The sequence below is a fragment of the Macaca mulatta genome, chromosome 14 (genome assembly GCF_049350105.2).
Source record: "Macaca mulatta isolate MMU2019108-1 chromosome 14, T2T-MMU8v2.0, whole genome shotgun sequence".
Taxonomy (NCBI): Eukaryota; Metazoa; Chordata; class Mammalia; order Primates; family Cercopithecidae; genus Macaca; species Macaca mulatta.
Genome location: NC_133419.1, coordinates 55,063,492 through 55,076,273, shown reverse-complemented (window position 1 = coordinate 55,076,273; position 12,782 = coordinate 55,063,492). Strand labels below are relative to the sequence as shown.

Here is a 12,782-nt window from a genome sequence, read left to right as displayed (position 1 = left end):
ATAATATAAATATGACATCATGATCAGCAAGACATGTAAATGCTCTAAACTCAGGGCAAGAAGACAAACCTCTACAATTTTTTTTTCAGGGATATTCCAAGTCATGCAATACTTAGTTGTGTACTTTAAAAAAATTATTTTTTGGCCAGGCGTGGTGGCTTATGCCTATAATCCCAGCACTTTGGGAGGCGGAGGTGGGCAGATCACGTGAGGTCAGGAGTTGGAGACCAGCCTGGCCAACATGGTGAAACTCTGTCCCTCCTAAAAATACAAAAAAAATTAGCCGGGCATAGTGGCACATGCCTGTAATCTCAGCTACTTGGGAGGCTGAGGCAGGAGACTCACTTGAACCCAGGAAGCGGAGATTGCAGTGAGCTGAGATCACGCCACTGCACTCCAGCCTGGGTGACAGAGCGAGACTCTGTCTCAAAAAAAATTATTTTAAATATGTCATTTGCCCAGGCTGGACTTGAACTCCTAGGTTCTGCCTCAGCCTCCCAAATAGCTGGGAGTGTAGTCACACTTCACTGCGCCTGAATACTTAGTTGCGTGCTTTTGTGAACTATTACTGAGTGCATAAAAATGCTCAGAAATCTCTTTTGAGGCTTCTTACTTAACAGTAAAAGACAAAATATCAGTCAATATCACTGGAAAAAACAGCTGTGGCATTTGCTGTGGTTAAAGTGACTGAGTTAATACAGAGAGAAGATGGCAATACATAAAAATGTATTCTGTTGGAAGACACACAGACTTTAAGTTTGAAGAATAGGTTTTAGAACACATGGTGTGTTGTGGAGGTTGGCTATATGGTTGGATGCAAGTTGCTAACATGTTTCACCTTGAGTCTTTGCTATGCTTTTTGATAATGACATGCATAAAGAAATATTTTTGTGACCTACTAAAGGAAAGATAGATATGTTCACAACAGCGAACAACTTAGTAAAACATGCTGTGGTTTTATGGGTAAAAGTAAACCACTGAGGGAGTGGCTGCCCTCTCTGGAATACAAAGTGAGGGGTGGTTCATGTTTTGTATGACCAGCAAGACATGTAAATGCTATAAACTCAGCAAGACATGTAAATGTTTTGTTCTACCACTTGTCTCTTTTGTGAGAAGAGTTTAGTGAAAACCAGATAACATAATCTGTCTATCTACTGTCCAGGATACAAATAGTTCATAAGGCCTAGTAATAGACTTTGAAGGCAAGGGTGTCATGGTACCATTCTCTGTCCCCCATGTTGCACAACCTCCTCTCGTCCCTGACTATGCCTCTGATATGACACATGGCATGGTCACCTGACGCATGAGTTGAATAAGAGTTCCATGTAGTTAACATTGGTGAATGTTAATTGTTTTTTTCTATTTTTAGACTAAAAAATAAGTAGAAATAAAAGTTTAAATTTTTCTTTTTTTTTTTTTTTGAGACGGAGTGTTGCTCTGTCACCCAGGCTGGAGTGCAGTGGCGCGATCTCGGCTCACTGCAAGCTCTGCCTCCCGGGTTCCCGCCATTCTCCTGCCTCAGCCTCCCGAGTAGCTGGGACTACAGGCGCCGCCACCTCGCCCGGCTAATGTTTTGTATTTTTAGTAGAGACGGGGTTTCACTGTGTTAGCCAGTATGGTCTCGATCTCCTGACCTCGTGATCCACCCGCCTCAGCCTCCCAAAGTGCTGGGATTACAGGCTTGAGCCACCGCGCCCGGCTAAATTTTTCTTTTACATTTCAGTGGATCATTCTACACATTCTACTTTGAAGACTATTGATTTAATGTAACCCTTCCATTGCCTCAGTTCAACATGAATACCACCTAACTAGTCTTCTGCCAGTACAACCACCTCCTCTATCCCTCACCCCCTCCATCTCTCACTGCCGCTGTCACCCTCATCCAACTCCAAGCAGTAGCAGCACCACCAATCTCTCCTCCAAAACTGGGGGGTGGTTCGTGTTCTGGTCCATGGGGACTACATGTGAAATTCAGCAATTACATTATTCATTTACAAAGTACAACAAGAAGTTGAAGCAAGAAGAGCACAAAATACTATAGGATGTCAATAATATGGTTAATTAAAAATTAAAATATAGCAGAATCTTTATAGCACCTTGTATTGAGACGTGGAATGAGACTAAAAATCTTTCTTACGATTCAAAGGTTTACTGATTATCTCAAGGCAAACAACTTGAACGTTGTGAATTTAAAGATGAGTTTCTTTAACAAAGAACAAGTGCTCCAAATTTGCTGACCTCCGATGTGCTGGCCTGCGATTGTCACAAGTGTGATGCATAGCAGAAAGAAACACACACACACACACACACACATATATACACACACATACACACAGTGCCCTTTTGGGTAAACGTGATATTTCAGCAATGAACTGACATAACAAATGTGCTTTAGAAGAATTGTGTTACAGGGAAGGCACTTTGAAAATTGACATTTGGAACTGTTTCTGTTATCATGTGATTTTAATGCCAAAATGAAGCATGCCCCAGTGTCACCTATACTCTCACAGTCACAATCTGCAAAATGTAGAAGCATACTTCTAAATCCATTTTACAATATTCCAAATGCAGAATTTCAAGTGTTTTAAAAGTCCCATTTGTTAAAACGATTTGCAATAACAGCTGAGGAAAACACATTGAGAATGTTGTTTTCATGGACAAAGAAGAGTTTTCACATTTGCAAAATTGATAGATCAAATTTAAACAGTAAGAATTTTGATTTAATAAGTGCAAAGATACAGTTCTCCATTCAGGCCTATTTAATCTTATTTAATCCTTGTGAGATATATATATATATATATATATATATATATGTGTGTATATATATATATATATTTAATTTAAAGAATAGCCATTAGGACCAAGTACTACCATTAACTGAACTTACAAGCACACTTTCTGGTCTCATAAAGTATTAAACTAAGATTTATTTAAATCATTTTTAAGCATGTTACTCTCACTAAACAGATTATTGCTAATAACTTCAAAGTGAAAGGAAAAAGGTATATCGTACCATTCATAAAAATGAAGTAATTTAAAATTGTTTCATCTTTACCACAACCTTTAATGTTTTTAGTGTTCTTTATAATATGTAACTCATTAATGCAGTCTTATGTGCAAAACGTTTATGAATACATGAATTGTGAATACCAGACTAATCAGACTATGGGGTAGAAAGAATAAAACTTGGTGCTTACATGAGACAACTCTGTGAAAGTGGTTGACACAGTGAGGACACACAGTGGGGGCTCACTAATGAAGTTTCCTCTCCGAGCTTGGTGACTTACTTGGTGACAGAGGAAAGGGAGACCGAGTCAACAATGGCTCCCAACTGTGGCCCCGCGGTGGTGCCGACTGGAAACACAGAAGCCGATTGGACTAAGATTGGAAACACAGAAGCAGGCTCTGGCGTTTTCCTGGGAAGCAATTAGGAGTTTGGGTCTGGACAGCTTCCTCGAGGCTAGGAAGCGCTAGAGATGTTCCCTAGACAGTTAGATTCACCATCTTCAGCAGCTCGGGGGCATTCTGGACTGGAGATGAAGTTCAAGAGTCATCATCAGGCAGGAGGCTGTTAAAACCATGGGAGTGGCTGAGATGCCCAGAGTGGGCCTCGGAGTGGGAGAGGGGGCTGGCACAGTGGGACCCTGGGGTGGGACCACAAAGAAAAGCCAGACCGCGGAGGCGGAGAAGCTGTAGGTACCCAGGTATGTGAAAAATTCGGAGGTGGGGGCCGCGGGTGCCAACTCTGGAAACTGCACTCCAAGAGTTTCAGGAAGGAAAACGTGGTCAGCAGGCTCAGATGCCAGGAAGAGGTGAGCGAGGGAGGCTGCACGGCACCCAGTGGCTTTGGCAACTAGGAGGTCATTCAGACTTTGAGGGGCGGGTGAAGGCAGAGCGCGGAGGGTTGGAGAGGGAGCGTGTGCGTGTGCGTGTGTGTGTGTGTGTGTGTGTGTGTGTGTGTGTCTAAGTGACCAGAAGAACGCCTGGAAGAAACCGATGCTTGCGGGTTGCTGCAGCTACAGGGAGTAAGTCACCTGTGTGGGGCCGAGACCCCCAGAGTCTCGCCCCGGGAAAAGTTGTGTGGGGAGGGGAGGACGTCGGGTAAGCCCGGGCGGCACGGGGAGCTGTGTGGGAGCCCAGCGCAGTTGAGGTCTGGGAGCCCGGCTGGCATCTGCCCCGGGCTGCGGCGCGGCCCGGCGGAGCCCAGGAGACGGCGGGTGCTTCCGGCCAAGGGCCCTGGCGGCCGCCGCGCCCCTGCTGCTCTCAAGTTTCCCGTTGGCCGCGCGGCCCGGGCGCTTCAGGTAGCCCCTCGGCTCTCTCTGCTCTGCTCCGCGCCCAGGTAGGGCACCGACGGGGGCTGCACGCGGCCGGCCGGCTTCCTCCCTGCGGAGGCGGCCCTCCCGGCTCCCGCGGGGCCCGCCCGGCCGGGGATCCGCAGCGCTGCACCCTCTGAACGCCCGGCCCCCGCGCCTGCTGCGGGGCGCGGCCTGGTCCGGCCCCGGCCCTAGCTGGCGTCAGTGCCCAGCAGCCCCGCTCCGTCGTGCCCAGCGCATCCCCTTTGCTCCAGCCCTGCGGCCGTCCCCTTCGGCCCGCGGCATGGCCCTGTCTTCAGAACCGGGTGAGTGCGCGCGCGGCTGCGCGGCTGACCTTGGGCCAGCCCCGCGGACCCTGCGGCCCAGGCGGGAATCGGCAGCACCCTGGGGTCTGAACCGCGGCTTCCGCCTTCCCTGCTCGCAGAGGCGGTGGCGCCGACCCCGGTCTCATCCTTTGCCCTGTCCCCTATTCCTGTCCCTGTCCCTGCCCCTGCCTCTGCGGTGGCCCGAGCCCCAGCAGCCTCAGGTGAGCCGGCAGCATCCCGATTCCCTGGCGGCCTAGAATGGAATCGCAAGGTTTAGAGAAATAAAGGGACCTGGGACTTGCCGCCCCTTAAGCGCCTGGACAAGTTTCTAGGTGCTTGAGGGCTGGCTGGATGTGGACAGCTGAGGTGGACTTCTACCTGGAGGCGGAGGATAGACTGGATGATAGGGTGATGAGGTCATTTGAGACCTTCATCCTTACCTCTTTGGCTGTCTCCTGGCAAGGGAGGTGTACAGCCTTGGGCTCTGGCAGTCTGCTTTCTGCCCTTGATCTTCTGGTAGCTGCTTTGCCAGCAGAGCTGCTAATGGCTGGTCTAGGCTGGCAGAGGTCGTTGGGGAGAGTTTTGAGAGGCCTTGGAATAGGAGAGGCTTGCTAACTAGAGTATCATTTCCTCAAACTGTATGTGGCTGAAAGCTTGATGTTGACACATCAAAAAAGGAGCGGGGCCAAAGCAGGCAGAACAAGGAGGGATTTTAGCATGGTCTTGAGCCCTTGCTGGCTTTCCTCTGGATGTGGTGACCAACATTTGGCCATCGTCATGGAAAAGCTGCCTGCAGCTGGAACCTGCAGAGGAGAAATTCTTTCCTTGGCTGTGCAGCATTAAGGCCGAGTGTTAGTGGAGCCGTTGAGCCAGGCAGACAGAGCCTCTGTCACTTCACACCTCTGGGACTGTTGACAGCAGGTCTGGGGGTAGTTGACCTGGCCTGGCTGCAGCTCCATGGGGCCTGGCTTGCTCTGAAGATGATGGTATGGGACTGCCCTCTCTAGGAATGATGACTCTTGCATAGGTGGTGGCTGGGAGACTCTTTCACCTCTCAGCCCCATCCTTAGCTCAGCCTCAGTCTTCTAAGGTTCTCCTAGCTCTCAGCTAGGTCGAGAAGCTCTTTGAGAGATAAGGCTTTTTTTTATTTTTTATTTTTTAGTTTTTTGCCTCTACACTGACTGGATCACTCTTCAAATGACCTCAAAATCTGCCTCAGGTGTTGAAAATGTCATGGGCAGATAATATGTAGCCTTCAGGTTAACAGGGAGATACCCTTTCTCCCCTAAAGCTGCCCATTGGCCTCCATGATTCTTCCACCAGATATAATAATCTCTTAGTTCTTCTGTATGCTGGTTGCATATCTAGGACAACAGACAATTGCTTTGGGCTTTTGATTTGTAAGGAACTGACTGGGGCATGGGAAGATGAGCTCATGCTGGAGTCCTGGCTGTGTATAGTCACTGAGAAGTACCATTCATAGGGGAGAAGGATGTTCCTTCTGCTGATCTGGCTTCACATTTAAATATGTTTTCCTTCTTCCTGCACCCAGGTAATAGAAATGGAGAGTGCCAGGCACATGGTGGTGCTCAATAAATAAGGTTGAATAAAAGGATTCAGTGTCTAGATAAAACTTCATGTTCATTTTCCTAGTTATACTCTCTCGTATCTGATATAATGATAATGACAATGATGCTGGCAGATAATGCTTATAAAACACATACTCTATGCCAGGTACCAGTCTAAACACTTTACGTATGCTTGTTGTCATGGTAACCTATGAGATTGGCTTTTTATTATCCCCACTTTATAGGGAATAAAACTGAGCCACAGAAAAGTTATTTAACTTGCCCAAGGTCATGCAACTAAGTGGTGGAACAGGATTCAAATGCAGGGAGTCTAGCTGGAGTTTATTTGTTTGAGATGGCGTCTCACTCTGTCACCCAGGCTGGAGTGCAGTGGCACAATCTCAGCTCACTGCAACCTCCACCGCCTGGGTTCAAGCGATTCTCCTGCCTCAGCTTCCCAAGTAGCTGGGATTATAGGCACCCACTGCCACACCGGGCTAATTTTTGTGTTTTTAGTAGAGATGGGGTTTCCCCATGTTGGCCAGGATGGTCTCAATCTCCTGACCTCGTGATCCCCTTGCCTCGGCCTCCCAAAGTGCTGGGATTACATGCATGAGCCACCATGCCCGGCCATTATCTTTCTTGATGAGACACGATTTGATTCCATCCTCTTCTGTCTTTTAGAGTTTGTAAGGGGTGCTTAAGTGATAAAAGGGGATGCAATCTAGTCTCTTGGGCAGGAGAAGCAGGCCCTGTGTCTGGTTATCATAAATTGTCTTGATGTTTGTTCGAAATGGAAACAAGGCTTTAGCTTGGGATCAGTGGTCTTCAGTCCACGGAGACATCGTGGCTGCAAGGAGCAGCAACAAGTTACGCTCAAGGTGGAATTGCGAGGTCCTGAGAAGAGCTTGCTCTTCTGGGACAGAACTGTATTTTTCTTCTAAACTGCTCATGTTCTGGAGAGTCTTCCCTCCTCTTGGCTTCAGCAGGACCCTTGGCCATTGTTACAACCTGTGTCATCTTAGTGGAGCTGCTGCTGGTTTCTGTCTGAACCTGATGCAATGGGTCTCATACCTGTAAACTGGGCTCCAGGAAGGCAGCTTTCTCTAAGTTGGAAAATGAAGACTCAAGGTGGAGGGTGTTTCCCAAAGCCCATGCCACAAGATATTAATAGGTGTTTCTTTCCTATGATAGCAGTTCTAGGATGGTCAAATAAGTGGGTCGGGTTAAACAACGTTAAGCAGCTTTCTTTACTGCAGAAATTCTCAGGTGTTGAATCTGCTAGTAGAAATTGTGCATGAATACCCATAAGGGACTACGGGATGCAGTATTTTCGAAGTCTTCTGACCTTTCATGTTCTGCAGACTGCACTTTGAAAAATGCTTGTTTAGACTAAGGCTAGTTGGGATCTGGTTAAAGGTGCAGAATAAAATTCCCTGAACGTGTTGGACTTAAATCCTTGGGCTGGAATCCTTCCATTGCAGTCCTCACTCTACCTCCCCCTTCCCCAAAACACGAGCAGAAAAAAATCATCTGCCCCTCCTCCTTCTGGCAGAATAGTACTAAGGGCTTGAATTTTTTTCTCATACTGTAAGTTCATTTAATTGTTTAATGAATAAACATTACCTTCCCTCTAGGTTGCTTGTAGCCTGCTGATTGCACTGTTTATGAAACAGCTGTGAGGACAGGTGGGTCATAATCTCTGGGTAGCTAAAGCCCAGCAGCAGCCCGAGGATCATGTGTCAACCCTGTAATACTGCTCTGTGCACCAAGGAATTATGATGTGAGCTCAGTAAGACACAGCCTCACGATTGGACATGCAGAGGTGACTCAGGCCTAAGTCAGGGTTACAGCTAGCCTCCTGGTAAACAACTGACCCATCCTTCCTGGGCTCTTCTCCCCAGGATTTCAACAGCACCACAGAAATAGCCATTTTGCTCATGGTTATTTCCCAGACCCACGCGATTTGCCTAAGTCACTGGGAGGCTGTGTGTCTGTTCTGAGCCTTCTCACTCTTCTAAAGGGCAGATGAAGATCAGAGCTTTGCACCCTGTGATGCCATTTTAATTAACCCTGCTTGGTTTTAGAGGACTACTCCTGTGGGTCACTTGAGGCAGGCTCCACCTTCTCTAGGAGGAGTGGCAGAGTCCAGCCAGCACTCCGAGCTGGAGGCCCATGTGGGAGCCGTGAGCAGCTGTAAGCAGGGGAGGGTTTGGGGTGGGTTCCGGTGGGTCAGTTGGGGTGTACTCCTTTTCTGTGTGTGTGGATGGGGGTGGGGGTTCTGGTAAAGCTTGTCAGGCTTCGCAGTCACCTGTGATGTGGGCTTCTTTCTGGGAAGAAAGGAAGGAGTGGGATGGGGCTGTCAGCTTTTCATCCTAGCCTGCCCCTGTCTGCTGTCTGCCTCTCTGCTGAGGCAGTTCCCGCTCCCTGAGTCTCCCTGCAGTGCTTTCCTGGGAAAGGTGGAAGCAGTTCATGGTCTTTCCCTTCCAGAGGAGGAGGGGATGGAGAAAATTGTATTAGCACCTGGGAATGAAGCTCCCCCTGCCAGTTCTGGGGTGCCCTCGGGAGGGTTGCTTTTGGGGGGGGCTTTCTGAGAAGAGGCAAGGCGGGCTGTACCTGAGACAAATCCCCTTGATAAAATGGACCCAGTTGTCTGGCAAGGCCTGAAGCACGTTCAGAATGGAAGCAGCAAAGGTGATTATATCGCTCGTTGCTACTCAGCTTTCAGGAGGAGGCCGGGCGTTAGAGGGAGGCTGTGGCTTATCTCCTGCAGCTGGGCAGGACGGCTGAGTTTACTGTTGTAATGAGGAAGCCGCCGCTTTAGTTTCTTCTTATGAGGGCTGTGAAGAGGGCCAGAACACTACATTTGGGATACCACAGCCATTTTGCCTTAGATAACTGGCATTACCTGGGGACTTCAGGAGTCTTGGAAATTTTCCACTCATATTCCATTTTCACGAAAGAATTTCCAGCCCAGGCTTTTCCTGCTCTGGCTCACTGCTGCTCACAGATATGCAAAACAGAGACCTCCCACTCCAGCCGGCAGACAGGACCTAGCCAGCTGCACGCACGCACGCACTGACTCAGCTGAGCCTCCTGGGCGGCAGGCAGCACCTGGCCCGGGTGCATCGCTTGAGTGGCATCTTCAGGACCAGTCATGGAGCCAGGCTCAGGTCTGTGTCGGGGCTTCTGCGAGGGGAGTCTGGCAAGAGTAGCAACCAGCTTCCTTTGTATAAGGAGGGAATTTCAGTGGCACTGGGTTTCCTTTCTGGAGGGAGTGTGGCACCATGAAAAGTTACTGTTTGTTGAAACTGGCAGTGTTTTAGAACTTTCTAACTTTGGGACTCTTCTTCAAGTTCATCAGAACGTGTTTCATGTAACAGTGAGATAAGCTGTATCACTGGCTGACTGATGCTGGTAAATTCACAGCTGAGCCTCCCAAGCCTGCTGGCTTTAGCTGACAAATGGTTGGAAGCCAGGCGCGAACAGGCAGCTGGAGCTGAAGCTCTGCTTGGCATCTGCAGAGTGGGCTTTCCTTGTCATGCCTGGCCTGGCAGGTGTCTGGAGGGTCTGAGAGGAGAGATACTCTGGAGGGACAGGTTGGCAGGTGGTACCTATCTGCCAAGGACATCCAGAAGGCAGCAGATATGTGGGCAGCTGCTAAGGCCTGCAGCACCCCAAGGGGATTACTTGGTCCATGCTAAGATATGGAATTAATTCTTCTGTTGTTGTTGCCGTTGTTTTTTGCTTTGTTTTGCTTTTTTGAGAAAAGGTCTTGCTCTGTCACCCAGGCTGGAGTACAGCGGTGCCATCATGGTTCACTGCAGCCTCCACCTCCAGGGCTCGAGCAGTCCTCCCAACTCAGCCTTCCAAATAGCTGAGACTACAGGTGCGTACCACCACACCTGGCTATTTTTTTCTTTTCTACTTTTTGTAGAGACGAGGTTCCAACATGTTGCCCAGGCTGATCTCGAACTCCTGGCCTCAAGCGATCCTCTTCGGCCTCCCAAATTGCTTGGATTATAGGCATGAGCCACTGTGCCCGGCCTTGGAATGAATTATCTACCAACTATTTAAGACACTGGTCGTAGTTCTGCAGAAGACTTTTACGGGTTCTGTAAAACAAAAAGGGTTCCGTAAAACAAAAAGCGTTCTGTATGGTAATACTACTCTCTGATCCTTGATTTTTAATGAGCCTTGTGAATGTGAGTTGAGGGGCTGTGGAATGCAGCATCTCCCAATAACTGACTACAGGACCTGTTTTACTAGCAACAGGTATCAATTTCTTATGGCATCCAGTTCGGGAAAGGTTGATTTAAGCTAAAGAGAAAGGAAGATCTTTTATAGAAAGCTGTGTCCTGAAAAGTATATTTAGTTGATTGGAGCAAGCTAGAAATGCTTTGTGCGCCGATGTGATGGCTCCCACCTATAATCCTAGACCTTTGGGAGGCCAAGGCGGGCAGATCACTTGAGACCAGAAGTTCAAGACCAGTCTGGCCAACGTGGTAAAACCCCATCTCTACTAAAAATACAAAAATTAGCCGGGCGGGGTGGTGTGTGCCTGTGGTCCCAGCTACTCAGGAGGCTGAGGCGGGAGAATCACCTGAGCCCATGAGGTCCAGGCTGCAGTAAGCTGGGATTATGCCACTGCACTCCAGCCTGGGCAACAGAGACCCTGTCTCTAAATAAATAAATAATAGATAAATGCGTCGTGAACAAACATGGCAAGATCTGGCATAAGAGCCCTCAGACATCAAGGACTTGCTTCCCCCTCCAAATACCCATTGCCAAGGGAACCTGATTGGGGGTGTCTGAGTCAGGCCTGTGTGTGTCTGAGGTCATGGAGGAGGTAGGAAGGTGCTGGTGGTGGAGGACGGCTTCTGTCCATGGTAGGAGCTAATGCAGAGATAGGTCTCAATGGTTAAACTCTCTTTGGCCTGGTCTCTCAATAGTGTGGGTTAGGCTGATCTCAAACTCCTGGCCTCAGGTGATCCTTCCTCCTTGGCCTCCCAAATTGCCTGGACAACATGGCAAAACCTCATCTCTAAAAAAAAAAAAAAAAATTAGCCAGGTATGGTGATGCTCCCTCCCTCCCTTTGGCAATTAAGGAGGGAGCCCTAATTGCCAAAACCTGCCAGAAAAAGAAGTTTGATTTGCTTTCCTATTTTTCTCTCATTTCATAGAGTCTTAAGTCTACTTATTTTCTTTCTATTCTCTTTGTGTTTGTTAAAAATGGCATTATAATAGCACTCATCGTGAAAATAAAATATCCTCTCGCACACAGGCAGCCCTGCCACCTGGTCATTTTGAGTGCGTGAATCTCTTGCAGGTCTTGCCCATAAAGGGATGCATTTTCCTATCACTATAAATAAAGTATGGGTACAGTTCTATGTATTAATTTTTTCATTTACTGTATTTTTATGTTTTTTTAATGTGATTGCACCATCCTCATAATTATAATTCTCATTACTTAACATCTTTTTCAAGTGAGTATGCTCTAATTTGGGCATTTTAAAGCTATTTATGTAAAGAATGCAGGTAAATATCCTTGTGCTTTTCATTCCTAGGATTCTTTTTTTAAAAGAAATTTCTAGAAGTGGAGTTGCTTAGTCAAATCGTGTGGTGCTTTATGGCATTTGCGGCCTTTTGCCTGGGCCTGTTGGATGTCGTCTTCTGAGATGCAATGTGAGGTTTTGGGACAATGCTCTTGACTTGTGGCCTTGGCATAAGAGGGAGAGGTGAGGATCCAGCTTCATTTCAGCCTGATGGAGCCTCGTGGGTCTGGTTCTTTGTGCTGTTACAGACTTTCTCTCCCCTGTCACCTCCTTTGATGGCCTCCAGCTTCCCCACTCTCTGCTATCAAGACATGAAAATCTCCACAGTCAGCTCTGTTCCTCTTCCTCTTTGCAGAGGCCAGGCCTCACTGTCTTGGTGTCTGCTCCCCAGACAGTTGTGTGCTGAGAGGTTCTTCCCCACCAGCTCCCTCCCACTCCCCTCATCAGGGAGTGGCAGGTCCTTGGGTCTCAGAGTTAAGGGAGCCACAGACCTCGCTCTGATTGCCTGTTACTAGCCTGCTTTCCTCCTTCCTGTCTGTGTCATGACTTAGTCCCACAAGCCACTCAGACTCAGAGCAGCAAGCCCTCCTCAGGCACCGGAAATCTCTCTGGTACCTAGAATTATGCCACTTAGAGCTGAGAGGGCCTTAGAGACCACTTAGCTCAATCCCTTTATCTCACAGATGAGAACATTGTGAGGCCGGAGAATGCCCCAAGATGGCCTAGTATGTTCCTCTCCCCTGTAGTTGCACTTCTCCCTGCCAGACGGCAGCGGAGATCTGTCTCACCTTCATCCTTGTCTGTCTGGTCCACAAAACCACTTCTCTCTTTAAATCAACCTTAAAGAAACTGTGGTCATAGGTAGATGGCAAACTCCTCTTCCAGAGCTGCTTCCAGCGAGGGTGGCTTGTCGAAAAGTGTGCAGTATTAATCCATTCCACGAGTGTTATGCTAGGGACTGTGAGGAGCCCCTGCCTGGACATGTACATGGACAAAGAGAAGCAGCACAGCATGGTGGGTGAGGGCACAGAGGTGGGAACC

At 48.2% G+C, this 12,782-nt stretch overlaps 1 protein-coding gene across 18 annotated transcripts in view; it reads left to right on the top strand.

Annotated features, from left to right (window-relative positions):
* Positions 1-3,287: 3,287 nt before the first annotated feature.
* Positions 3,288-12,782, top strand: part of AMPD3 (adenosine monophosphate deaminase 3) — a 58,234-nt gene continuing 48,739 nt past the window's right edge. For 3 of the 18 annotated variants that reach the window (XR_013404016.1, XM_077963406.1, XM_015114879.3), the window contains exon 1: positions 3,798-4,025. Coding sequence is in view for 4 of the 18 variants with exons in the window: in XM_015114876.3 (XP_014970362.3) it covers positions 4,597-4,618 (22 nt within the window). In the remaining 14 variants the exon portion in view is untranslated. Of the gene's footprint in view, positions 4,619-4,650; positions 4,840-7,964; positions 8,383-8,960; positions 9,360-12,782 lie in introns of those variants that run through there. The other 15 variants (XR_013404015.1, XM_077963408.1, XM_077963403.1 and 12 more) reach the window with 14 other exon arrangements.